Consider the following 25,499-nt stretch of genomic DNA (forward strand, 5'->3'; position numbering starts at 1 on the left):
AGAAAGCACTCCCGAGGAGGAAAGCTCTCTCAGAAGGTTCATTCAGGAACCGCACACAGGAGCTTTTTAGGCGGGGCTGAAGAACGGACTCAACCCAAGCCCCGGGACCCCGAGACACAAACTCCGCTTCCACGGGACCCCCTGCTCACACAGCGCTGACACTGCGGAGCACGCACAAACCACCGCCCCTGTGTTCACATCAGCCCCAGACCAGCCCCTCCGGGCTGCTCAGACAAGGGGCCTGGCTAAAGCAGCCGGGAAAGGGCAGCCCGGTCCCGGTCCCGGTCCCGGTCCCGGTCCCGCAGCAAGCAGCCGCCCGGCCGCCACCCCTACCACCACCTTTTCCTCCGCGCCCACGTGACCGCGCCCCACGTGACTGCGCGGGGAGAGGGCGGGCCGTGTTGCGCCTGCTATCGGGATTGGCGGAGGAGCAGTGGGCGCGGCGCGGCGATTGGCCGCTCTGACACGCCTTCGGCGCGGCGATTGGCCGGTCGGACACCCCTTCGGCGCGGCGGCTATGGCGGCGGTGCGGCGGGAGCTGCTCCGGGCCCTGGTGTCGCTGGCAGCGCTAGCGGCGGCGCTGGCGCTGGACAATGGGCTGGCACGGACGCCGCCGATGGGCTGGCTGCACTGGGAGCGCTTCCTCTGTGACACCGACTGCGCCACCGACCCGCGTCGCTGTGTCAGGTATCGCCACCGGCGGGCGGGGATGCCCCGGGAGCGAGGTGGGGCAGGGGATACTGGCCCCAGGGTAGCCCAGGTACCGGCAACCCAACCGAGTGCCAGGGCTGGGCACAGCCGGCCCGGAACGATGCCCCGTCCCCAGTGTGCCGTCCCTGTGCCAAGGCGGAGAGATAGGCTGGTCCCGGAGCCGGGGCCTTCCTCGCAGCCCTTTGCTGTTTGGGCGCTTAGGCTGGCCCAGCCCCTCGCAGGACAGGCCGCACCGGTTGCCGTGTCGGTGCTGCCACGTTCCCCGCCTTATTCCTGACCCTGCCTCCCCGCCGCCAGCGAGCAGCTCTTCGTGGAGATGGCCGATGTGATGGCTACCGAGGGATGGAGGGACGCAGGCTACGAGTTCGTCTGCATCGACGACTGCTGGATGGCCCCGACCCGGGACAAGCGAGGCAGGCTCCAGGCTGACCCGAAACGGTTCCCCAGCGGGATCCGCAGGCTGGCCGACTACGTGAGTGCTGCCTGCTGCCGAGCAGGGCAGGGACAGCTGTCAGCAAGCCAGCCTGCCGCTGTGCTGGGAGCAGAGTGGGGCTGAGCTAAAGCCCTGCCTGCCAGAGCAGTGTTTTGCTTCCCTTGCTGGCCCAGCTCCTCTCCCTCCTGCCCCATTCCCATTTTTTTTCTGTCTAAAAGCACAGGTTCACTCCAAGGGGCTGAAGCTGGGAATCTATGGTGATGTTGGGAACAAGACATGTGCTGGCTTCCCTGGCAGCTACAATCACTATGAGCTGGATGCCCAAACGTTTGCCTCCTGGGGTGTGGACCTGCTGAAGTTTGATGGCTGCAACTCGGGCACGCTGGAGCTCCTGGCAGAAGGTAACTGTGGGTTCAAGGCAGCCCTGTGCCACAGGGTGGGAATACTCTGCAGGCAGCAGCACTTCTAGGCCCAGGGTGGGATCCAGGGAGTTGCTTTTCCCTGAGCATCCTCGTGTAAGGAATTTGCTTACAAAAGCAGGCATGAGACTCTGCTCCCCAGCCCAACATCAGTGCTGTACTCTGGGGAATTCTCTGTGCATACTGCTGCCCCAGCAATTAATGAGGCAGAGGCTTTGCTCCTCTGCAGTGCCTCAAAGAACTCAATGCATTTCACACACTTAACTCCATCCCTTTGGTGAAGCCACATCAACCCAGCTCAGCTTGAAGCTAGACCAGCTTGTGTCAGCCACAAAGGGCAGTTATCAGGGCAATAAAAGGAGGAAAGAAGGGAATTCTGGCATGAAAATCCTGCTGGGGGGTTCATTTTAAAACACACCAGTGTAAATCTCAGTTTCAGGAGGCATTTGCACTCAGGCTGGCAAGTCAGCAGCTGAAAGCTCAGATGCTCAGCATGGCAAAGGGCCTTGGCTGCAGCCTCTCTGCAAGCCTGAGCAAATCCCAGTGCCACAGGAGCAGATCTGGGGGAAGAACGATGCCACTCTGAGGGCCATTTTCTCACTGCTGGCAGACTCAGCACAGTGCTTGGCAGCAGGAATGCTGGCTCTGCCTGGCAGGGAGAACCTACCCAAGTGACAGTCCCACTGAAGCCAGTTGGTGGGGGCATATGTCAGCTGCCACAGCCAGGAAGACAGCACTGTAAGTGACAGCTGAGCCAAAAGCTCTTGTTGGATCCTGTGTGCAACCCAGTTATTAGCCAGTTGTATTGAAGCAGTTCCAGGGGAGAGAGAGCAAACTTCATTGCCACTCTGCTGATTTAAATGGGCTGAACAGGGCTGTCTGAGGACAAGGACAGGATAAATCCTGTGCTTTTGCATTCCTGCCCACTCCATATGGTGTAACTGCCTCATAAAAACATACCCCTGCAGTGTTAGCCAGCAAAGCTGTACCAAGCAGTTTGATAGCCACCAACTTGTATTTCCCTAGGGAAAAAAAATGCCACAGAGCAAAGAGCAGCCTCTTCCATGCCTCTGTGTGCAAAGAGATCAGCAGTCTCAGAGCAGTCAGCATGCCCATGACCTGTAGCAAAGCTGTCCTTGGGAGGCAGGAGCCTGGCTGCAGACTGTGCACTCTCCTGTCCTCCCCGTGCCACCTCAGGCCATGATTTTGCAAGAGTTGAACTGAAACCTGAACCTGAGACACTGGATTAGTTCCTCTGTGAGCAAGGAGGTTGTGTGACCTGCATCTGTCCTCTTCCTTTAGGGTACAGGCGCATGTCTGTGGCCCTGAACAAGACTGGAAGGGGCATTGTGTACTCCTGTGAGTGGCCTTTCTACCTGAGGCCTGTGCAGCAGGTAAGGAAGGAGTGTTTCTCAAGGCTCATCCTTGGGCTAAAATTGGGAAGAACAGAAAAGCATTAAAACTGCAAAACAGCCTCTTGAGAAACTTGCTGAGCTGATAGGAAACAAGACTGAGGTAGAGGGAAACCACTTCTTCCTCTAGAGCCCTGAAGCATACCTGAGCTGAGTCAGTACTCTGCTGACAAGAATTCAGCAGGATCCCACAGGATGAAGGCACAGCCAACACCCATCTGCTTTCTCTCCAAGGAACCAAGCAAAGGATAAAAAATCCCTGGCAATGCAGACACAGCTAATGGACAGCTTGGTGTTGTTCCTCCTGGACACAGAGTGCTGCAGACTCAGCCCTTCTGCCACCCCTGGGGACCAGGAGAGCCTATGTCATAGGAATTCTCCTCATTGTTTACCAGCAGCTTCCTGCCAGCCAGGGCCATGCCCAACACACTGCTCTCCACCCACAGCTGGCTTCCCCTGTGCCACCAAGACAGGGTGGTGCCATTCCCTCCCACTGGGAGTTAAGTGCATTAATCACCCAAGGGTGTAACCCAAGGGGTGGCAGCACACTCTTGGGATGTCCAGTTTAATCCTGCTGGCCCCATGGCACCTTCAGTAAAGCAGCACTCAAGGGAGTTTCCCAACAGAGCTGATGGCCACAGCTTGCTCCTGAGGGAAGCAAGTGTTGTCTGGAGCGTGGCAGACAGGGTGTCCAGTAACTCCAAAGGGATCAACATGCACAGGTCAGCTGGGTAGCTGGGCATGGAAGGTGTTACCATACTTCTTCCTCATATTATCCCTACTCCAGTCTAACCTTCTTGTTGTACAGCCCAGCTCTCTGGCTAATCACACTCATCCTTTTGGCAGCCCAATTACACAGAGATCAAGCAGTACTGCAATCACTGGAGGAACTTTGTTGATGTCTATGATTCTTGGAGCAGCATCAAGAGTATCTTGGACTGGACAGCACTTCATCAGGACAGCATTGTGAAGATAGCTGGGCCAGGGGGTTGGAATGATCCTGACATGGTAAGTAGAGCAACATCCACCTTCATTCAGCACCAGCAAAAAATCCTCTCTTCAGCTGTAAGCTGAGAAGAATGGGAAGGGAGTGAACTGGGGGTGGAACATTGAGCTCTGATGGGGCCTTAGATCAGGAGCCTGAGAGGATTCTCTGACTGGAAAGAGAATGAGAACTGCAACTACAGGCAGCACCAAGAAAGCACTGTCTCTGTATAATGCAGGCTGTACCAGCAATGCCAGTTCTGCACACAAGCATGGCAGTGGGAGTCTCCAAAGTGCTCATCTCCCACCAGAGGGAAAGCCCCTGGGTGGCAGCACTGTAAGGAACAGCTGCATCCAAAAGCAGATTCCTGAGTGCTGCCAGGCTCGCTAAGGGTCCTTCTTTACCTCCACCAGTAGCTCATCCTGAATTGCCACACACATCCTTTGCCTTTCCCAACCAGCTGGTCCTGCTCTCAGCACTCAGCTTGTCTAAACCAGTCCCCAGACAGGGGGCCCGCCCTCAGCATCCTGTCATTCCCAGAGCTCAGGCTGGCCCCGTTTCCCCTGGGCAGGCAGCGTTACCGGGCGTCTTTGTTCCCCTGTCACAGCTGGTGATTGGAAACTTTGGGCTGAGCTGGGACCAGGCAGTGACTCAGATGGCAATGTGGGCTATCATGGCAGCTCCCCTCTTCATGTCCAATGACCTGAGGCACATCAGTCCCGAGGCCAAGTGGCTGCTGCAGAACAAAGAGGTCATTGCCATCAACCAAGATGCGCTGGGCAAGCAGGGATACCGGATCACCAAGGTATGGCAGGAGAGGGCTGGGTGTGCAGGCTGGGGCACTGCCAGGCAGCCTCCTCAAAAGGGGGGCACAGGGGGCATAGAGGAGTGCTCAGGGTTTGGGAACAAGGGCCCAGTGAGTCCACTTGTTCCTGAAGCCTGCCTAAGCAGACAGGCATGGAGGCCATCAGTCCTGCCTCCCCTAACACAAGCCCTGGGTTTCTTTTCTTCTTGGCAGGACAAGAACTTTGAGCTGTGGGAGCGGCCCTTGTCTGGCCAAGCCTATGCTGTGGCAGTGCTGAACCAGCAGGAGATTGGGGGACCCCAGGACTTCACCTTCTCTCTCTCCTTCCTGGGCAATGGGCTGGCCTGCAACCCAGCCTGCTCAATCCAGCAGGTCCTGCCAGCCTGCAGGGACTGGGGGGTTCACAGCTGGGTCTCCTCCCTAAGTGTGGAGGTGAACCCAACAGGGACTGTGCTGCTGAAGATGATGGCACTGTAGGAGACAAATTTGCTGTGAGCCTCAGTCTGCCTGAGCTTATCCTAAGGAGCCTGTCTCCTCCTTCCAAGCAGGGTGCCTTTGCTCTCTCCTGGGCATTCACTATCCAAGTGCATCTGCATGGACTTCAAACCTTCAGCTTAACATGACACCCATCACTACCACCAAGAGGTACAGAGAGAGGGATGCTGCTTCTCCCCTCTTTGCCCTTTCTCTGGCATTTCATCTAAGCTGTTCTCTAAGGGCCTCAGCAGGGCAGCAACTCCTGTTAACATCCACTACCAACCAAAGAAATGCAAAGGCTGCATGCAGAATCCTCCAGCTCTGCTTGAACCTTTCAGGGACAACAGGGGAACCCCCAGGCTGCCTTGCTCTTGCCTTGCCAGGCTGGGGCACACAGTTCCAAGACAAGCTGCTCCACCCAATGCTCTCCTCAGAGCATGGACCTCTTATTTCTGTCTTCTGACACCTCAGGGACTGGACAAAATCACTTCTTAGCAACTGCCTTCTTTATAGCTGTGTGATTACTATAAATGTTATTGAGTATCAGGACTCAGCTTTTGAGAATTTCTTCTTACCTCAGAAGTCTGCCTCAGCAGTGTGTCCCTTCCCTTTACATGACAGTTCTCTCTCCAGCCTTCACAGGGCCACTGCAGTCCCCTTGCTCAGGGAGCTGCCTCCCAGAACCAGCTGTGTGCTTTGTTTCCCAGGCAGTAGCCTTTGTGTCTGAGGGAGCACAGAGTCACAGCCACTGCACAGTGCTCATGACCAGTGTGTGAGCACCTGCTGGTGCAGCACCTAATGCACTGCCTAACGGTGCAGGTGACACTTCCTCAGATGAAGCCCCTGGCACTAAGCTCACTAGCTGCTCCAGGATCTTTGCTCACACTTTGCCCCTTGGGGAGTGCAGCTGTGCCCTGTTTGTAAGAAGGGGCCAACAGCCAAGTGCAGAAGCTGTCTGGGGAGTCTGGATTACTCTGGTCCCCAGTGTGCTGAAACCACAGCTAGGTGTGAGGACTCTTAGCTACCTCTCCTCTTGGGCAAGGGCCTGGAGAGCAAAAAGGCCTACTCAGGCAGCTCTGCTTTTCTTTCTGAATCACTACTTCATCTACCAACAGTTCACATACACCACAGCATTCCTGAAAGGGAGCCACAGGAACAGAGAGATGAACTGGTTTAAGAGCTGTAGGAGTTTAGAGGAGGCCCTTCTGAAAACAGCCTTCTACCACAGAAGCTCATAAAAAAGCCTGGGGAAGAGCAGCAGCAGCACACTGCTCACAGATAAACCACTGGTGCAGAAAGCCATCAGAGTCTCTGGCTCTAAGTATATTCTAAAGCACTCCTTGGTAGCACAGTAAGGAAACCTTAGCCCTCAGCAGGTCATTTTCAAAAGCCTTCAGATCACAAACTGTTCACTTACCAAACAGCTTCACAAGCAACCCCTTCCTGTTGGGCTGAGGTACTTTCCAGTCCCACTCCAGAAACAAGGCAAGACACAGAAAACTAAGACAGGGATCACTGCCAGATACTTTAATACAGCTCATAAGAACACAGAGGATGGACCTCAGAACTGGATCACCTGGCCCTGCAAGAAAGAACAGAAGGAATGAGTTTATTCACCACTCCATGTCACCACCATCTCTCAGCCACTTCCCCTACACAAACCTACCTTTCTCTTCTTGTCTCCACCCAGTTCGAAGTGCTTGCACCTCTTAATGGCCAGCATCCTCTTAGACCTGCAGTTAGGCTCCACACACTCCAGCCTCAGCACAATCTTCTTTGTGGTCTTAGCCTGGGAGAAGAGGAGCAAGTGTTTATTTCTATCAGTGAACAAAATGTTCAGAAGCAGACAAACTGCTGCTCAGGAAAACCTTTGTTATCTGCACTCATGAAGATTCAAAGTGCAAAGAAAAAGATGACCAACAGAGTTTGGCTCCCTCCATTAGAAACAAGAAGGCACTTCAAGGACCAGTACAGGAGTACAAAGACACCAGCACAAGCCCTCAGTGGGGCTGGGCTGGTCCCCTGCAGGGATCAGCTATGCTGAATAAAGCCTGTGCCAGTGAGCACACCAAGAAGAGCTTCTGCAGCATGGGAGAACACTGACACTGCTCAGGACAAGTTGGGGGGTTGGAACTAGATGATCCTTGTGGTCCCTTCCAACCCTGACTGATACTATGGGGAATGGAATGAAGCTGGAGGTGGGGAGATTCAGGCTGGATGTGAGGAGGAGGTTCTTCCCCATGAGAGTGGTGAAGCCCCGGAATGGGTTGTCCAGGGAGGTGATTGAGGCCCCATCCCTGGAGGTGTTTAAGCCCAGGCTGGATGAGGCTCTGGCCAGGCTGATCTAGTGTGGGGTGTCCCTGCCATGGCAGGGGGGTTGGAACTGGATGATCCTTGTGGTCCCTTCCAACCCTGACTGATACTATGATACTAAGTTCAACAGAAAGCTGGGTAGAAGACACACCTGAGAGCAGCACAACTGCCCAGCAGCAGCATCATTAACATGCTCAATCTAAACTTGCAGCTACTGAGATGAAACCCAAAAGAATACAGAGGGAAGAATTCAAAGCTGCAAGGCTCCTGGAGCACCTAAAGAGCTGTGAACACCAGCTGTAAACCTCAGCCAACCACACATACAATGCTGACTAGGGAGAAATAATGAGCATGGCAATGTCCAGGTGGAGAGTGCCAAACTGCAGGACAGTGCAGCTGCTTTGTGCACCCTGCTTGCAGAAGCACTTTTGCAAGGTCTCCCCACTGACTGGCAAGAAGTCAACTTGAGAGACTGCAGCCTCTTTTTTTCCCTTCCTGCTTCCTAAACATGTCCAGAAGAACACCCAGGCTTTCCAGCCACAAGCCAAAGAGCTCTATAAGCACAACTCAACAGTTCACACAGAAACTGTAACAAATCAGCTCCTCAGGATTCATGTCCCTGTTGTAAACACAACTGATTTCCCTCCCTCCCTCCCCAGCTCTTTGGCAGGGGGTACACAGACACACAGAGGGAAAAAGAAGTGCTGTAAGGCTAGCTCCAGGTACCCACACTGAGGGGAAGAAATGACAGCAGGAGGTTTCTGCACCTCATCTGTAACAGAACACACTGCTGCTCTGAGCTCTCAGGAACAGACCTAACACAGCAGCTGTCATTTGCTGGCTCAGTGATAGGGATTTCCCTGCAGACTGCAAGAGCATGATGTCCACCTACAGGAGCAGTTCTACCATACCCATCAGTGAAGACAAACTCACCATGCAGAGGGCCTCACAAAAAAGCCCAGTCATAAACTACCACTTCAAGAACATCAGCAATGCCAGCATCAACCTCCCTTCCCCTTCGGTGTTCACTCAGCATCTGACAAGCAACAAGGAAAACTCCTTCCATGAAAGGGATCCCTTCCAATGAGGCACTGCTCCCCTGAAGCACCACAGCTCCCTGCAGAGCATGCTCTGCAAACGAATGCTCCATCACTCCTCCAAAGCAAGGAGCACTTCCCTGACACAGGAGCGGCAGGAACGATGAGGGGACTGGGAACTCAGACCCCGCCCCGCAGAGAGCTGCCGTACCGCGGATGAGCGCAAGGACCACGGCAAAGCAGCAGGAGGCTGAGTGCCGACCTCCAGCTAGGCATGGGGGTGGCTAAGGAACTTGTTCCGGGAACAGCACTCACCTTCTTACGGAAGATGGGCTTTGTCTGGCCCCCATAGCCACTTTGCTTCCTATCGTAGCGTCTTTTTCCTGCGGGAGGAAGTGGCTCTTTTCAGTAAGTGACTCAAGACGTACTACAAGCACAGCTGATGCCCTAACAGGCCTGCAGCTGCACAGCCGACCAGCAGCAATCGCACCTTCTCATCCCACACCCACGACCCTGGCGCAAGGCATGACCACCCGCAGCCCCACGCAGCTCCCCGCGGGCCGTGTGCCAGGCGCCTGCCGCGCACCCCTTCCTACCCTGGGCGTAGAGGGAGTCCTTGCCCTTCTTGTACTGCGTGACTTTGTGCGGCTGGTGCTTGCCGCACTTCTTGCAGTAGGTCCGGCGGGTCTTGGGGACGTTCACCTGGAGGGGCAGAGGGAAGCCGGTCAGCACAGCCGGGAACCGCAGGAGGAGCTGAAGAGCCGCTACGCCACATCCAGGGTCCCCCTCGCCCCGACTGCGGAGCGCAGCCCGGCCGCTCTTCCCTTCCCTTCCCCTGCGGGAGGCCCCGCGCCACCATCCCGGGCCGGCAGCCTGCCCCCGCTCCCCGGCCCGGCCAAGCCGCCACCCAAGCATCCAGCGCGGCGGGCAGGGCGCCCCGGGCGGGCAGGGCGCCCCGCCGCTGGCGCGGATGTCGGCAGATGGAGGCAGGCCGCCGCGCCAGCACTCACCATCTTGTCGGCGGCGGCCGGAAGAGAAGGGGCAGCGTGGAAGCGGAAGCCGATGGGAGCGGCGACACCATGGAGAGGAGGTGGGCAGGCAGAGCGAGCGGCGCGCCAGGCACTGCGCCTGCAGCGCCCTCTATCGACGGGAGGGCGAGGCGCCGGCCCCGGCCCCGGCCCCGGCTCCGGCCCCGGCCCCGGCGGGCTGTGCTGCGGGTGCGCGCAGAAACAAAGAGTCACTGCGGTTGGAAAAGGCCTTTAAGATCATCAGGTCCAACGGTCAGCCTAACACCAGCACGGTCACCAAACCCTGTCCCCACGTGGCATGGCCACACGTCCTGTGAACACCTCCAGAGACAGCGACACCAGCACCTCCCCGGGCAGCCTGCTCCGATGCATGACCACTCTTGCAGCTAATATCCAATCCAGACTTCCCCTGGTGCAACCTGAGGCCATTCCCTCTCACCCTGTCGCTGTTATCTGGAAGAAGGGAGTGAAACCCACCTCCATATAACCTCCTTCCAGGTAGTTGTAGAGAGCAATGAGGTCTCCCCCAAACCTCCTTTTCTCCAGACTAAGCCCCTCAGGTGCTCCTCACCAGACTTGTGTTCCAGACCCTTCACCAGCTTCATTGCCCTTCTCTGGACCCACTCCAGCACCTCAATGCCCTTCTTGTAGTGAGGGGGCCCAAATCTGAACCCAGTATTTGAGGTGCAGCCTCACCAGTGCTGAATACAGGGAGAAAAACACTGCCCTGGTCCTGCTGGCCACACTATGGCTGGCACAAGCCAGGATGCTGTTGGCCTTCCTGGCAGTGTGGGGAGCTGCAGAGGAGTAGGGGTGCAGGGGTAAAGGATGGGGCTTTGTCATCACAGGGGTGCCAGGAGGTGACTGCAGTGAGGGGTCAGTGGGATGTGTGGTGTGAGATATGGGGCAGGCAGCCAGCAAGGACATGGCACTGCCCCCCACCCAGCCCCTTTCCTGCATTCCAGTCCCCAAGCCCTGGCCCAGCACCCCTGGAGCCATGTCCAGGCTCCATACCCTCCAAGCCCTGGCCACAGCCAGAGCCCTGGCAGCCTCATGGAGGTGGTCCGGCTGCCTCCAGGAGGAAACACAGCTGCTGCTTTTGAGTCAGAAGCCGTAAAAAGGAGAACTGAAAGGGTGGGGTTGGCTGGCCCTGTCCTTCCTCCCTGCTCAGCGGACTCTGCTCTGCCTCTCTGCTCCCCGACCCGCCAGGCTGGGCTGCACAGGGCAAGCGGGGGGCAGCGGGAGCCCGGCTGGCTGGAGCGGCAGCAGGAGGGCTGGGTGAGTACAGCAGGGTCTGGAGGGGCAGGGGAGTTGTGCCCCAGCACTGTGTGGCACAAGGAGAGGCACAGTGGGAAGGTGGCGGTCCCCTGGGTGCCAGCATGGCCCCATTAACATTGCTAGGGGGAAGCCATGGCAGCGGGAGGCAGAAGCATCCACGCGGCATCTCTGCTCGTCTGCTCGGTGCTGCCAGGGACCATGGCACCTGGTGGGGGGCAGGAGAGCCATCCTGGGTGCAGGCCACATGCTGCCAAGCTGGGAAAGCTCAGCCCTGTCCCATAGCCTGGCCAGCCCTGAGCAGGCAGCATCTGACCGGGGTGGGACAGCTGCCACGGGAGCACAGCAGAGCAGGGCAGTGTGGGTGTGCCAGGGGCTGCAAGGGTGGACCCCAGGGCCATATGGGTGCAGGAGTGTGTTCAGTGTATGTCAAGGTTCTGGGGCTGCAGTAGGGAATGGGACAAGGCTGCACATGAAACACAGTGGGGCTGTGGAGTTTGTCACCTTTCCCTCTTGCCCTGAGCTTGCTTGCCCCCCACCGGCCCCCATCAGCCAGCGGTGGCAGACAGGCTCCACTCCTTACCAGGACATGTGCAGGGGCCAGGCAGTCTGCATGTGGGGGGGACCACGTGGGGCACAGGCCAGTGGTGTGTGCTGGGCCTGGTGATGGTGTCAGAACACACTTTGGCTGAGGTGTGGCAGTGGCAGGAAGTCATGTTAGCTGGTGAGAGATGCACAGGACATGCATTCACCCACCCACTTGTCACCACTGCTGTCACAGCCTAGCTGAGGGGCTGAGTCCTGTGGAGCACCCACTGCCCCAAAGACAGGCAGGGCCAGGAGGGGCCAGTGGCAGTTCCAAGAAGAGGGAGGGTGTGCCCTGCTGGGTATGAGGTGGCAATGCTGGTGACAGGACAGTTGTGCCATGCCCCCTGAGAACAGCCCTTTGAGATACTTGTACTTTCAGGTGGCACTATCCCAGAGGACACAGTGAGACATGTCCCATCTACCTGGCATTGCTGGCAGTGCCCCCACTGCTATGACTCAAGGCCAAGCTTCTGGGGAGCCAGCACTGCCGCTGGGATGGGCGAGAGCCCAGGGCCGCTCTGCTCAGCCCCTGTGTCTGCGCCAGGGAGGGCAATGGGAGCCCTCCTGCTCTTGGGACACAGGACCAGTAGACACATTTTATAGCTAGGGATGGGGCTACAGGGGGATGCTGGGGTCACTCTGGGCTCACCCACCACCCCACCAGCAGCCCAAGGTCAGTGGTCACTCTGGTCACCTGCTCTGTCCCCAGCAGGGACCACAGTTCCCTCCTCCCCAGCCAGCAGAGGCTGGTTTTTAATGAAAGACTCATGGCTCATTTTAAAGTCTTGGGGGTTTTTAATCACCCAAACAAACAGGAAAGGCCTGAGCCATGGGGGCCACAAGAGGAGAGAAGGGGGGACCTTGGGATAGAGGGAGCCCTGCTTGTCCCTAGCCTAGCTAAAGGCACCACAGTGGGGCAGGGTCAGGACTACACCAGCAGTAACTGTGCTGGGAGGCTGAGGGCATCACCAGGGCTGGGGCATGCCCTGGAGCGAGGCACAGAGGGTTGGAGCAGCTTCTGGCATCTCTGGTCCCCACCTGGTCCCTGTTACTAGTGAGTTAATGCCTGCATCTTGCAGAGCAGGAGTGAATGGTCTGTCTGGGCAGGTTTCAGGGTGGGCTCAGACTCAGGTCCACTTCTGAGCTTCCCCCAGAGGAGATGGGCTGTGAGCAACAGGAGAGGCAAGCAGCCTCTCCCAGATTGCTCTCCAAAGCTGTGTTTATAGGAGAAAAAAAGGGAACAACATGGAAATGAGAGGGGAGAAGGGCATGTAGGTGGCTGGGGCAGGAGACACAGATCACAGTTTGGCAGTGGCTCCACACAGCTCCATCAGCTAGGTCCAGGCTGGAGTCAGGTATTGGTTACAGCCCTCAGAGGAAGAGGTGCCCACAGCTGCAGCCACATAGCCCTGTGGGCTGCTGGAACTGTCTGGGTGTCACAGGTGCCTGGGTGCAGCACAGAGGGACACTAGGTGAGACGGACAAACTGCTTCAAGAGATGGGCCAGGGCAGATACCCAACCCTCTGAAGGCAGGGCAGCAGTGGGACACGGGGCTCTCATCTCAGCCCTTTCCTCATGCACCATCCCTGGAGGAGCTCATCAGGAAAGCTTTGCTGAGAAGGGCCAGGGGAGGACTTAACCCCTCCAATTGCTGACTGGAGGCAGCCCTAAGAGCCTGGCCTCCAGTGAGTGCTGTTCACAGGGCAGGAAAGGGCACTGAGCATTGTTCCTGCACTGCTGCAGGCAGAGGGAAGACTTTAGGGCTACTCTGTGCTGCAGCTGTTCAGGGTCAGGACCTACCCAGAAATTTTTAGGGACTGGCCTCCCATGGCTGTCCCTTGCATGCTGCCAAGTCAACCTGTGCCTGGCACAAAGCCTCTGCGGTGTGGCAGGAGGAAATGGCCCCCACAAACACACAGCAGTGCTGGAGGGGAGGAGGGAGCCTGCTGGGTGGTGCTGCTCAGGCTCTGTGCTCCTCCCCAGGGCTACGCTTCTCGCAGCCTCCCTGGCTTCCTCCCTCTCTATCCGGCTGTGCTGTGTGTCCATCTGTCTGTCTGTGCTGTGTGTCCATCTATCTGTGCTGTGTGTTCATCTGTCTGTGCTGTGTGTCCATCTATCTGTGCTGTGTGTTCATCTATCTGTGCTGTGTGTCCATCTGTCTGTCTGTGCTGTGTGTACGTCCATCTGTCTGTGCTGTGTGTACATCTATCTGTCTGTGCTGTGTGTGCATCTGTCAGTCTGTGGTGTGTGTCCATCTGTCAGTCTGTGGTGTGTGTCCATCTGTCAGTCTGTGGTGTGTGTCCATCTGTCTGTAGTGTGTGTCTATCTATCTGTGGTGTGTGTCCATCTGTCAGTCTGTGGTGTGTGTCCATCTATCCATCCACACATCCGGGGAGCCTCTCCAGCATCCGCTGGGAGCTGATGCGGGCTGGGTGGTCACTTGGTCCGCAGTCTGGCATCGGAGCGGGGACAGGAGAGGTCACATTTCAAATACCCTGCCCTGCCCATGCACCTCTGCAGCTGACTGCCCCTGGTTGCCCTTCAGGCCAGGGACAGAGCATACCTGAGCAAGGTGCAGCGGTGGGCAGGCTTTCAGCGGAGCCAGTGCAGTGTCAGTGCTGTCCTGTCCGCAGCAGCCCGGCGAGCGTGGCGCAGGGGCGGCCGGCAGGACCACCATGGCCACTGTCCTCCTGGAGAGCATCTTCCTGAAGCGCTCACAGCAGAAGAAGAAAACCTCGCCCCTCAACTTCAAGAAGCGCCTGTTCCTGTTGACAGAGAGCAAGCTGTCTTACTATGAGTATGACTTTGAGAGAGGGGTGAGTCGGTGCCCACTGAGGCTGTGCCATGGCTATGCCCATGGGCGACCAGTTGGCCCTTGCCCAGCCCAAAGGGTGGTTGGCTGGGGATGGTGGCTGGATGGGGATGGTGGTTGGATGAGGATGGTGGTTGGATGGGGATGGCTGGATGGGGATGGTGGTTGGATGGGGATGGGGGCTGGCTGGGGATGGTGGCTGGCTGGGGATGGTGGTTGGATGGGGATGGGGGCTGGATGTGGATGGTGGCTGGCTGGGGATGGTGGTTGGACGGGGATGGGTATGGTGGATGGATAGGGATGGTGGATGGATGGGGATGGTGGATGGATGGGGATGGGGGCTGGATGGGGATGGTGGTTGGATGGGGATGGGGGCTGGCTGGGGATGGTGGTTGGATGGGGATGGTGGCTGGCTGGGGATGGTGGTTGGATGGGGATGGGGGCTGGATGAGGATGGGGGCTGGATGGGGATGGGGGCTGGATGGGGATGGGGGCTGGATGGGGATGGGAGCTGGCTGGGGATGGGGGCTGGATGGGGATGGTGGATGGATGGGGATGGTGGCTGGATGGGGATGGGAGCTGGCTGGGGATGGGGGCTGGATGGGGATGGTGGCCGGATGGGGATGGGGGCTGGATGGGGATGGTGGCTGGATGGGGATGGTGGCTGGATGGGGATGGTGGCTGGATGGGGATGGGAGCTGGCTGGGGATGGGGGCTGGATGGGGATGGTGGCCGGATGGGGATGGGGGCTGGATGGGGATGGGGGCTGGATGGGGATGGTGGATGGATGGGGATGGGGGCTGGATGGGGATGGTGGTTGGATGGGGATGGGGGCTGGCTGGGGATGGGGGCTGGATGGGGATGGGGGCTGGATGGGGATGGGGGCTGGCTGGGGATGGTGGCTGGATGGGGATGGGGGCTGGATGGGGATGGGGGCTGGCTGGGGATGGGGGCTGGATGGGGATGGTGGATGGATGGGGATGGGGGCTGGCTGGGGATGGTGGATGGATGGGGATGGGGGCTGGCTGGGGATGGTGGCTGGATGGGGATGGGGGCTGGATGGGGATGGTGGCTGGATGGGGATGGGGGCTGGCTGGGGATGGTGGTTGGCTTGAATCTCCTCAGGCGTCCACCTTGGGCAGTCATGTGAACTAACCGCATCTCTCGTAGCGCCGTGGCAGTAAGAAGGGCTCGGTGGACATTGAGAAGATCACCTGTGTGGAGACAGTGGTGCCTGAGCACAACCCTCCCCCTGAGCGGCAGGTCCCGGTGAGGAAGGACCTGGAGTCCCCACAAGAGTCCTTGCTAGGCACTTAGGGAGAGCTACCCTGCCTTGGTGTGGTGGGAATGGAGGACAGCCCTGCTTGGCACGGAGGGCTCTGCACCCACAGCCTGTATCATACCAGTTTGATGCTGGGCAGGGGGGGGTGCCAAAAGCTGTGGCTTCCAGGGGAGATGCCAGGAGCCAAGCAGCAGGACGCTTAGCATCCATCTCTGCCTCTCTTCCAGAGGAAAGGAGAAGATAGCAGCAACATGGAGCAGATCTCAATCATCGAGCGGTTCCCTTACCCTTTCCAGGTGAGTCCTTGCTGTTCCCCTTTTGCCAGCCTGCCTCTGCTCAGCTTACAGGGTGCTGGTGAGAGGACTCCAGAGGAACCTGGGGCCAAACAGGGCACTGCTGTCCCACTGCCAGGTGGCACTCAGCTATTTGGGGACTCCTTGCTGCTGTCTGCACTGAGTGAGGCAGGCAAGTGAGCCTCTGTGAGCTCCAAGGAATGGAGCAGCTCTGTTCAAGGAGGCTGCTTAGACAGAAACCCTCTTCTGAGCTCTGCCCTGCCTCTTTTGGTCCCCTGGCCAATGCTGGAGGGATGCCATGTGCCAACTGCCCCCTCAGCTCCCAACCCAGCTGCCTGCCCCTGCTGGTACCCAGCGTGGCCCCTGACACACCGAAAGTCAGAGAAGGAAGTGGAAAGTCTTGGGGGAGGGAGTTATTTATAACCTCTCCGTTATGGTCCCACAAGCACCGCGCAGGGCCAGCACACACCGGCATGGCTGCTGCTCTGCACTGGCTGTTCGGGTTAGCCATGGGCCTCAGCTGCCCCCATTCCCCCCGGGAGACCCCCGGGCAGGGCAGTGAGGCGTGTGGTCCTGCAGGTGGTGTATGATGAAGGGCCCCTCTACGTCTTCTCCCCGACGGAGGAGCTGCGCAAACGCTGGATCCATCAGCTGAAGAGTGGTGAGTTAGGGGCCCCGTGGCTCCCTCTGAAGGCACACACAAACCACCAGCTGTGTGCGCAGGGCAGCCCCAGAGCCCCGGGTTTCCGGGGACTGCTATCTCATGGTTACAGTAACCCGTATCTGCAGAAGAGAGAGCTGCTCAGGAACCTCCCTTCAAAAGTTTCCCCTGTCCCTACACGCGTGCACTGACACCCCTGAGATGACACCAGCCACTCCTACCGAGGAAAGAGGGACACCTCTGTCACCTGCTGACTTCTGCAGCACCACAGCCACCTCAGCTGAGGCTTCTCACCCTCTTTCAAGCCTCCTCTAAACTAGCTCAGCCTGGCTTAGAAGTTATTGAGGACAGGAGGAAATTGCAGCTGTGGCCTTGCAGCTGCACTTGCTATGCAAGGCAGGGGCTGGGCCCCCAGGGCTTTAGGAAGCACAGACAAAGAACCTTCTGGAAGCCAGGGAGTATCTCTCCCAACCCATCCCAAGCTTAGGTGCTACCTTCTCGAGCAGAGAGCATGTTGCAGAAGCACTGTGCAGAGGGGCTTGGGTGCTTGCAGTCGGCCCAAACCTGCTGTGGCTGCCTGTGTCTCTTAGTGCCTGTGGCTTTGTGCTGGGGATTAGGTTAGCTGCTCAAGTGACACAGGGAAGTTTGCCCACGCGAGGCGGAAGCAGAGCAGGCTGACAACAGGGAAGTCAGTTCTCTCACCAGGGCCCTGCTGCTCTGCTCCAGCAGGCAGCCAGCCCTCTCCCCACTTCCCTGCTACAAGAGGGGGGTTGTTGTGGCAGCTGAAGCAGTGTAGAACCCACAGGGAAAAGGAGAGAGAAAATACTGGCCTTTTGCTGCTGGGATGCCCTCAGTCCTGCTCCTCCAAAGAGAGGAGTCCCTACCCCCTGTGGAGCTGCTGTGGGCCAGCTCCATGCTGGTGGTGTTTAGGCACATCCAGTTGTGGCTTGGGGAGAACTATGAGGAAACTGCTGACACCTGCCTGGCAAGGAAGCAGTCTGACAGCAGGGCAAGCCTCTGAGCAGAAAGGGAATGGGAGCAGTGTTCTGCCCTCTCCATGGGCAAGCCAGGCACAGAGCCAGCCTCCCTCCCTGCTTCTGGAAGAAAAGGGTTTAAAAAGGCTGTGAACCCTGGACCTCAGAGACCTGGGAGGTGCTGGATGTTTCAGCTGGCAGGAGGGCTGTTCACAGCAGGACTTGTTCCTCCAAGCACACTTGAGTCCCTCTGCAGAGCTGCTGACAAGGAGAGGCCTGGCCCTGCAGGGGTTTACCGTACAGGGTTTGCACAGCCCCAGCACTGAGACACGAGCAGCGTGCCGAGCAGCTGCAGGGCCACGTGTGGCTGTGTATCAGTAGCACAGCAGAGGATGAAATGATTTAGTGAGACTGCTCATCCAAGGAGCAGAGGGCTTTCTGCAGCAGGCTGGGCCACAGACACCTGCCCTCCTGTGCCGCAGTGATCCGGTACAACAGCGACCTGGTGCAGAAGTTCCACCCCTGCTTCTGGATCGACGGCCAGTACCTGTGCTGCTCCCAGACAGCCAAGAACGCCATGGGCTGCCACATCCTGGAGAGCAGGAATGGCAGTAAGACACCGGGCTCCCTCCCCTTGCCTTGTCCCCAGCCCCTGGGCACCACCACAGCAAGACACCTTAATGCCTGCTCTCTCCTGAAGGTTTAAAAGTCGGGCGGTCGCATCGCAAGACAAAGAAGCCTCTTCCCCCAACTCCTGAGGAGGAGCAGGTAGGAGCCAGGATCAGCAGCTGGCTTTGCTCCCAGGTGTTTAAGGAAGGGTCTTTCTGGGAAAAGTTGACATGTTCAGTGGCTGACAGGGCACTGCTCAGAGATGTACAGGCCAGGGCTCTGCTCTGGAGAGGAATGTCAAGATGCTGTCCCAAGGGAGAAGGAGCTGGAACCAGGGGATGGAGACCAAAGGCCTGGAGGGAAGTCAAATGATCTCACCCTTGAGGTTCCCCAGGGGAAACTGGGAGGATAAAGAAGTCCTGATACAGGGTGGAGGAATCATGGGTTAAGCCAAAGGGTAGACAGAAAAAAACCCTTATCTTTTGTGAGGATGGGTCCTCGATGGGAGGGCTCCAAAGTGAGGAAATGTTGCAACAAAAAGCGCTGGAGGGCACTGGTCCCCTGGTGGAGATGCATGGGGGAGCTGAGATGAATGCTGTGGTGACCTGGCCTGAGCCTGCTGCTCTGCCAGGCCTGGGGAAGGTCTTGCCTGGGAAACAGTGTGCCTGCCAGCCTCACAGTGTGCCACGCTCTCCCTTGCTCTGGGGAAGATGGTGATGAAGCCCCTGCCTCCTGAGCCTGCCCCCAGCACAGCAGGTGAGATGAAGAAGGTGGTGGCCCTCTATGACTACCAGCCAATGAATGCACAGGACCTGCAGCTGCAGAAGGGAGAGGAGTACTTCATCCTGGAGGAGAGCCACCTGCCCTGGTGGAAAGGCCGTGACAAGAACGGGTAAGATCTCCCTGCCCTCAGCACCTGCCCTGCAATGATGCCATCTCCTGGTGCCAGAGCACTGTGGGCAAACACCCCCAGCAGCACTGTGGGGTTAGGAGAGGCTGTGGGCTCCTGCATGGGATGGCCCATGAGGGTGAGGGGACTGAAGCAGGCTGTGGTACCAGCCCTCCCCAGGTATGGAGCTTGGACCCCCATGGGCTTGTACCAAGGACTCTGAGCTCATTTCTACACAGGCTTTGGGGACAGGAACCTGCTTTCCCCCTGGTCTTCTCCATTAATGTGTGACCAGCCCCTTTTCCTCTGCAGGAGGGAAGGATACATCCCCAGCAACTATGTCACTGAAGCCAGCAATTCCCTGGAGATCTTTGAGTGAGTAGAAGGCACAGGGACATGGCAAGCTGTGCTTGGTCAGAGACTTCTTGCATCCAGTTCTGTTAACCTGTACAGGCTATGAGCCCAGTCTGGCTGGGCCACACTCCCTCTTGCACACCCTTGGAGAGCCTCTGGCCCCATGACAGCCATCCCTGTGCTGCCCCCTGTACCACCTGTCCTGGCTGGGCCAGGTGGCTGGTAACTGCAGTTGGCTGTGTCACCCTTCCAGGTGGTACTCAAAGAACATCACCCGGAGCCAAGCAGAGCAGCTGTTGAAACAGGAGGTAAGCTTTGACTCCTGGGGCTGAGTCCCCTCCACACTCCCACCCTCCATGGGCTGCTGTCACACTGTGTCCAGCACAGGACCAATCCTGGCTTGCACCAGGAAGGGAGTGTCACTTCACTAGCCCTGGGCACTGGAAGTAGGACTTCTCTGACTTACCACACCCTCTCCAGCCCTGCTGGCATCTTCACTCCAAGTCTTGCCTGTTCCACTCGTGCCTCCCCACACCAACTGTGTTCCTCCTCCCTTTCTGTCTTAGGGCAAGGAAGGAGGCTTCATTGTCCGGGACTCCACCAGCAAGACAGGGAAATACACTGTCTCTGTCTACTCCAAGTCTTCTGTGTAAGTGGATCTGAGAAAGCTGGTTCCTGCCTCAGAGAGCCCCTCTAGGCACCCACCAGGCTCTGCCCCCTCTCCCCACGGCACTGATGCCCTGTGATGTGTCCGCAGAGACCCCCAAGGCACGATCCGCCACTACGTCGTGTGCTGCACGCCCCAGCACCAGTACTACCTGGCAGAAAAGCATCTCTTCAACACCATCCCCGAGCTCATCACCTACCATCAGCACAACTCTGCTGGTCAGTGTGGGCAGACAGAGCGAGGCCAGGGCTCTTGGCACTGACAGGAGGCTGCCTTCACCTTCCCGTGCCGAAGGCAGGCGGCTTGTGCTCCCTGCTGGAGCGCGCCGTGCCACTCTCCCTTTTTGTCTTGCAGGGCTCATATCCAGACTCAAGTACCCTGTGTCTCAACGCCAGAAAAGTGCCCCTTCCACAGCTGGCCTCGGCTATGGTAAGCTGGCCTCAGCTACCTCAAGACTCCCTGGTTCCAGGGCCTGTCTCCACCTGCTGTAACTTTCCAGAGCTGAGATCCTGGCTGTCCCGGGGCAGCAGGGCTCACAGCCTTCTCAGGAATCCCTTCCCCACGCTCACCGGCCCTCTAGTGACAGTACTGACCAAGAGACACCACAAGCTGCTCTGCTCCCCATCCCCTGGTGGAAACAGCCTCAGATTTTGTGGATTTGGGGATGCTTTTACAGGCAGCACATGCTTGTGAGCTCTTCTTGGGCTTGCCAGATCAGACGACCCGGAGCACCCTGCAGGGAGGTCACCCGCATCCACGTGACACTTGCACTCTCTGTCCTAGGGTCGTGGGAGATTGACCCAAAGGACCTGACCTTCCTGAAAGAGCTGGGGACAGGGCAGTTTGGTGTGGTGAAGTATGGGAAATGGAGAGGCCAGTACGACGTTGCTGTCAAGATGATCAGGGAGGGCTCCATGTCAGAGGAGGAGTTTATCGACGAAGCCAAAGTCATGATGTAAGTGGTGAGCAGCCTGTAGCTCAGTGCTGGATATGCCTTGCCAGAATGGCTGCACCCCTAGGTGACATGGAGGCACTGTCTCAGGCAGCCTCACACTCTGTAAAACACCTCTGAGAACCCACTGCCTTCAAGCTAACTACTCAGGAGCTGTGCCACTCTTACCTGGGCCAGAAGCACTTTATCTTCCCAAACTATTCACAGATGCTTCTTGTGCTCTTTGGCCTTCTAGATGCTCAGCATTGCCCTTCTTGTCCCCAACACAGGAACCTGTCTCATGAGAAGCTGGTGCAGCTCTATGGAGTCTGCACCAAGCAGCGTCCCATCTTCATCATCACCGAGTACATGGCCAATGGCTGCCTCCTCAACTTCCTGAGGGAAACTCGGCAGCGCTTCCAGCCTGCCCAGCTGCTGGAGATGTGCAAGGATGTCTGTGAGGCTATGGAGTACCTGGAATCCAAGCAGTTCCTGCACCGAGACCTGGTAGGGCTGTGGCTGAAGGACAACATCTCCAGCTCAGTGGAGAGCTACAGCACGTCCTAGAGAGGGTCCAGCGAGTTCACCAACGTGATGAGAGGCAGCTGGGCAGCCTTCCCTGCAGAACATCCCTCAGCATGGGCAGGATGCTCTGAAGTCACTGCTCTGCAGCCAGTTAGCAGAGCTTGCAGAAAGGGCAGGACTGGGTAGCTCTCCAGGGCATGGGAAATGCATTTGTGGCTAGGGCAGGGTTTGCATTAGACAGCATCACTAGTTCAGGTATGAAAAGGGACCTCGTGACCACCATGAAAAGCTGAGACTAGTTTCTCAGGCCTTAGGATGGCATTGCCAGCTTGCAGTCCTGTTGGGTGCCATGCCTGATCTCCCAGCGCTGCTTTGTTTAGGCAAAGTCCCGCTAGGGACGTTGCCCCTCCATAGACAATCAGGATGCCTGGAGTCCTTCCTCTCTCGCTATCTTTGCTGGCCTCAGTCCAGGGGAACCTGCAGGACAAAGGAAAGCAAAGTCTTAAGTGCATAGGAGCAAGATAAAGTTCCAGATGGTAGCAGGTGACTGGAGAGGCAGGAGCAGGTAGGAGTGACTGCCTCCATCTCTCCACCCACAGGCTGCTCGAAACTGTTTGGTGAACGACCAAGGAATTGTGAAAGTGTCAGATTTTGGGCTTTCCAGGTCTGGTAGATATGTCTGTGTCACCTTCCTGTCTCAGTGTCTCTTCTCTTCCTTCAGCCTCTTCTGCATTTGAATCTTTCTCTCCACCATTCTCCAGCTCTGTTTTTCCTCACCTTCCCCTGTCTTTCTGGAAAGGCTCATCCATCTGGCCCAACATTCTGCTTCTCTAATTTCCACCATCCTTGTCTTACTTCCCCAGTCTCTTTTCCCTCTCTTTGCTTCTTCCTTCCCCCACCTCTAGTCTCCTGCCTGCAGCTTTCTCTTCACATCCCCTTTTTGCTACGCTTCTGTGTCACCCTATCCCTTCCCCAATCTTGACTAACATCAACTTTGCCCAGGGACCTCTGTGCCTGTCGAACCACTGGTCACTCTTGAGAGCTGTCAGTGCCTTTTGGGGCTCAGTGGTGAAGTGTGAAATCCAAGAGAGGCACCCTGATCTGTTTACCTGCTGCAGGTACGTTCTAGATGATGAGTACACAAGCTCCATGGGGTCCAAGTTTCCAGTGCGGTGGTCTCCCCCTGAAGTGCTCCTGTACAGCAAGTTCAGCAGCAAGTCCGACGTCTGGGCTTTTGGTAAGAGCACAGCACTCATGCCGGGGAGCTCAGGAAGAGAGGGTGCCCCACCGACACTCAGCTCCTCTGCAAGCCAGCTTCAGGCAGAGGCGCTCCCGCGCCATGAGCTGTCCCTGCCCTGTCCCCAACAGGCGTTCTGATGTGGGAGGTTTACTCTCTGGGAAAGATGCCCTACGAGCGGTTTAACAACAGCGAAACAACCGAGCACGTCATCCAAGGCCTGCGCCTCTACCGGCCGCAGCAGGCTTCGGAGCGGGTGTACGCCATCATGTACAGCTGCTGGCACGAGGTAAGGCGCTCTCGCCCCGGGGGAGCCCCCGCGCTCGCCCTGCGTGCGGCTGGCACGGCTCCGCGGCGCCTCCAGCGCACGGCAGCGGCGGCGGGGCCGGCAGGCTGCAGCGCGGCTCCCCTCTCTCGCACGGCAGAAGGCTGAGGAGCGCCCCACCTTCACTGCGCTGCTGGGCAGCATCCTGGACGTCATGGACGACGAGCCCTGACCCCGAGCCGAGCCGGGCCGGCCTGGCCTGTCACACCTGCCTGGTGCCGGTGGCTGGCACTACTGGGCCGGTGCTGCCCTGCGGACCTGCGCGCCGCACCTCGACACCACCGTCATGGACACGGCACCAGCCGCATCGTGGGCAAGCAGGGACCTCGTAGGGTCCTCACGGCTGCCATCGCAGCCCCTGTGACCGGACAGAGGCCTCACGGCCAAGGACAGAGGCGGAGCCCCCGCCGGGCTGCTCGCCGGGCCCGCGCGCAATAAACGGTTCCCGACACCTCCCCGGCTGCCGGTCCGCCCGCCCGGCAGGGGGCTCCCGACGGGCGGGGATTGAGCGAGCGTGCGCGGCGCACGCGGAAGGGGCGGGCGCGGCGCGTGCGCGGCGGCGGCGCAGCGCGGCACGTGAAGGTCGCGGCGGCACCGGTACCGCGATGGACGCGCCGTCCGCCGCCGGGCTGGGCGGCGCCGACCCCCAGCTCCAGCGCTTCATCGAGGTGGAGACGCAGAAGCAGCGCTTCCAGCAGCTAGTGCACCAGATGACCGAGCTCTGCTGGGTATGGGCGGCCCGCGGGAGGCGGGCGGGGGCTGCCGGCTCCGGTGACCGCGCCGGCGGGAGGGAGTGCGGGAGGCGAGCCGCGGTGGTGGGGCAGGCGGGCAGGCGGATGGCCGCGCTGACCCTTGTCCCCAGGCGGAAGAGGGAGGACAAAATGGAGCGGCCGTGCGAGCCTTCCCGGCCCCATTGAGCCTCGGGGGAGGGCTCTCCGGAAGGGGGAGGAGAGGGAGGGAGCGCCGGTTGCCGACAGCCCCGGGCGGGTGGGGCTAGGTGCCCCTAAGAGCATGAGGTTACCGAGGGAGGGTGATGCCCGAGGGCTGGAGGAACCCATGAGGCACAGTCTCGATGCGCGGGGTGGAGCGGGGCTGTCGGGCCGCGGTGGTCCCGGGACCAACGGGTCCCCCGCTGTGTGCAGGAGAAGTGCATGGACAAGCCGGGTCCGAAGCTGGACAGCCGGGCCGAGACGTGCTTCGTGAACTGCGTGGAGCGCTTCATCGACACCAGCCAGTTCATCCTGAACCGGCTGGAGCAGACACAGAAGTCCAAGTCAGCCTTCTCGGAGAGCCTATCCGACTGAGCGGGACCCGCGCCCCGGGGGACACCAGCCAGCCCCCCCACGAGGCCGGGCCCTCTGCCGCGCTGGCTTCTGGTCACTGTGCTGTCTGAATGAGCCAGGATCAGGTCTGGGGTTTAGGATTTAATTGAAATGCCAGTCTCTAGGAAGTTGCAGTCAGATGAGAGCCCATAACAGAGAGACAGCCGCTCCTTGTCATGGTGACATGCTGGGACCTCCTGGCTCTAGCAGCCGTCTTTGTGCTGGGACTCCAGGGCCGCCGCTGCTCTGCAGCGGGTGTTGGGAACGCGCCTGCTCAGCTGAAGGGAGGGCTGGTGATGCTCGCTCAGGCCGCTCCCAGCGCTGATACGACTCTCAGCCCTGGGTAGGGCCGGCCTGCAACCACTGCCTTAAACGATGCTGCATGAAATGAACCCTCCTGGCTGGACGCTGACAAGCCCTGCAGGTGCCACCGCTCTGCAGTCCAGTACAGGTACGAGAAGAGCTTGTTGGGCACAGTGATCATCCCAGGCAGTGTCACTGCTGGAAAATACTTTCAGGCTTCCATAGGTAAATCATTGATGTGGCCAAGAGACAAACTCTCAAGTTGCAGCACAACTCTGTCAATACTGACTTGCTCCATTAACTGCTTTCCCCTGGTCAACGTAATAAATATTAACTGGGTCAATTTTTAACATGACATTCTCATTTGTGCGGGGAGATGACCACTGAGAATTGGCAATCTGGCCCCCTTGTCACTCCCCTTCCTTCCCAGTGGTCCTGTTTATTACCAAATTAGTAGGGAGGGGGCATAGGTGCCTTCTGATTAGGTGGTCTGATCTGACCTCTGATTTGTTGCTCAATTAATTTGGTCCCATTAATCAAACTTACTTGTGGGGGAGGCTGTGGCTTTTCCCTTCTCTTTCCCCAAGGGTTAACAGTTCCTGTTGTAAAGGAGTAGTTTCTTTAGGGAGACTAAATGCAGGGAGTAAGTAACCAGCTACTTTACAACCTCATGGAGATCACTGCAGGGACACCTACGGCTGTGCCTTCCGGACCTCTGCCCCCAGGGTACAGTGATAAGGTTCTAAGTGGAAAAGCAACAAACTACTGATCTACCCTCTGGAAAGGCAGCACAGCATTTCTACATGGCTCTGGGAAGCCTGGAGAGACCCA

The 25,499-nt window shown here is 58.2% G+C and overlaps 4 protein-coding genes across 6 annotated transcripts; 3 read left to right on the forward strand and 1 right to left on the reverse strand.

Moving 5' to 3' along the window:
* Positions 1-517: 517 nt before the first annotated feature.
* Positions 518-5,805, forward strand: GLA (galactosidase alpha). Its single transcript, XM_068157536.1, has 7 exons — positions 518-687; positions 1,009-1,183; positions 1,368-1,545; positions 2,866-2,957; positions 3,822-3,983; positions 4,568-4,765; positions 4,979-5,805. The coding sequence occupies exons 1-7, from the start codon at positions 518-520 to the stop codon at positions 5,240-5,242; spliced, it is 1,239 nt and encodes a 412-aa protein (XP_068013637.1). The 3' UTR covers positions 5,243-5,805.
* A 949-nt stretch (positions 5,806-6,754) lies between these two features.
* On the reverse strand, positions 6,755-14,176 carry RPL36A (ribosomal protein L36a). The gene is made up of 6 exons (XM_068157541.1): positions 14,048-14,176; positions 9,603-9,803; positions 9,189-9,294; positions 8,908-8,975; positions 6,909-7,031; positions 6,755-6,824 (listed from the first exon to the last, which is right to left on the reverse strand). The coding sequence occupies exons 1-6, from the start codon at positions 14,159-14,161 to the stop codon at positions 6,804-6,806; spliced, it is 633 nt and encodes a 210-aa protein (XP_068013642.1). The 5' UTR covers positions 14,162-14,176; the 3' UTR covers positions 6,755-6,803.
* On the forward strand, positions 10,747-23,499 carry BTK (Bruton tyrosine kinase). 3 transcript variants are annotated; one of them, XM_068157534.1, is made up of 19 exons: positions 10,747-10,898; positions 14,030-14,300; positions 15,467-15,565; positions 15,806-15,874; positions 16,451-16,532; positions 17,989-18,117; positions 18,207-18,274; positions 18,826-19,007; positions 19,317-19,379; positions 19,612-19,666; positions 19,925-20,007; positions 20,116-20,243; positions 20,380-20,454; positions 20,809-20,980; positions 21,247-21,463; positions 22,081-22,145; positions 22,600-22,718; positions 22,850-23,007; positions 23,144-23,499. In XM_068157534.1, exons 2-19 carry the CDS (start codon positions 14,160-14,162, stop codon positions 23,213-23,215), a joined length of 1,977 nt encoding a protein of 658 aa, XP_068013635.1. In that variant the 5' UTR covers positions 10,747-10,898; positions 14,030-14,159; the 3' UTR covers positions 23,216-23,499. The 3 variants fall into 3 exon arrangements, with proteins under 3 accessions (XP_068013635.1, XP_068013634.1, XP_068013636.1); XM_068157533.1 differs by having other exon boundaries at positions 14,118-14,300; XM_068157535.1 differs by having other exon boundaries at positions 14,121-14,300.
* A 74-nt stretch (positions 23,500-23,573) lies between these two features.
* TIMM8A (translocase of inner mitochondrial membrane 8A) lies at positions 23,574-25,011 on the forward strand. The gene is made up of 2 exons (XM_068157542.1): positions 23,574-23,771; positions 24,186-25,011. The coding sequence occupies exons 1-2, from the start codon at positions 23,649-23,651 to the stop codon at positions 24,345-24,347; spliced, it is 285 nt and encodes a 94-aa protein (XP_068013643.1). The 5' UTR covers positions 23,574-23,648; the 3' UTR covers positions 24,348-25,011.
* Positions 25,012-25,499: the final 488 nt, after the last annotated feature.

Source organism: Melanerpes formicivorus, unplaced genomic scaffold (genome assembly GCF_026170545.1).
Source record: "Melanerpes formicivorus ecotype bairdi unplaced genomic scaffold, bMelFor1.0.p_v2 SCAF_37, whole genome shotgun sequence".
Lineage (NCBI taxonomy): Eukaryota > Metazoa > Chordata > Aves > Piciformes > Picidae > Melanerpes > Melanerpes formicivorus.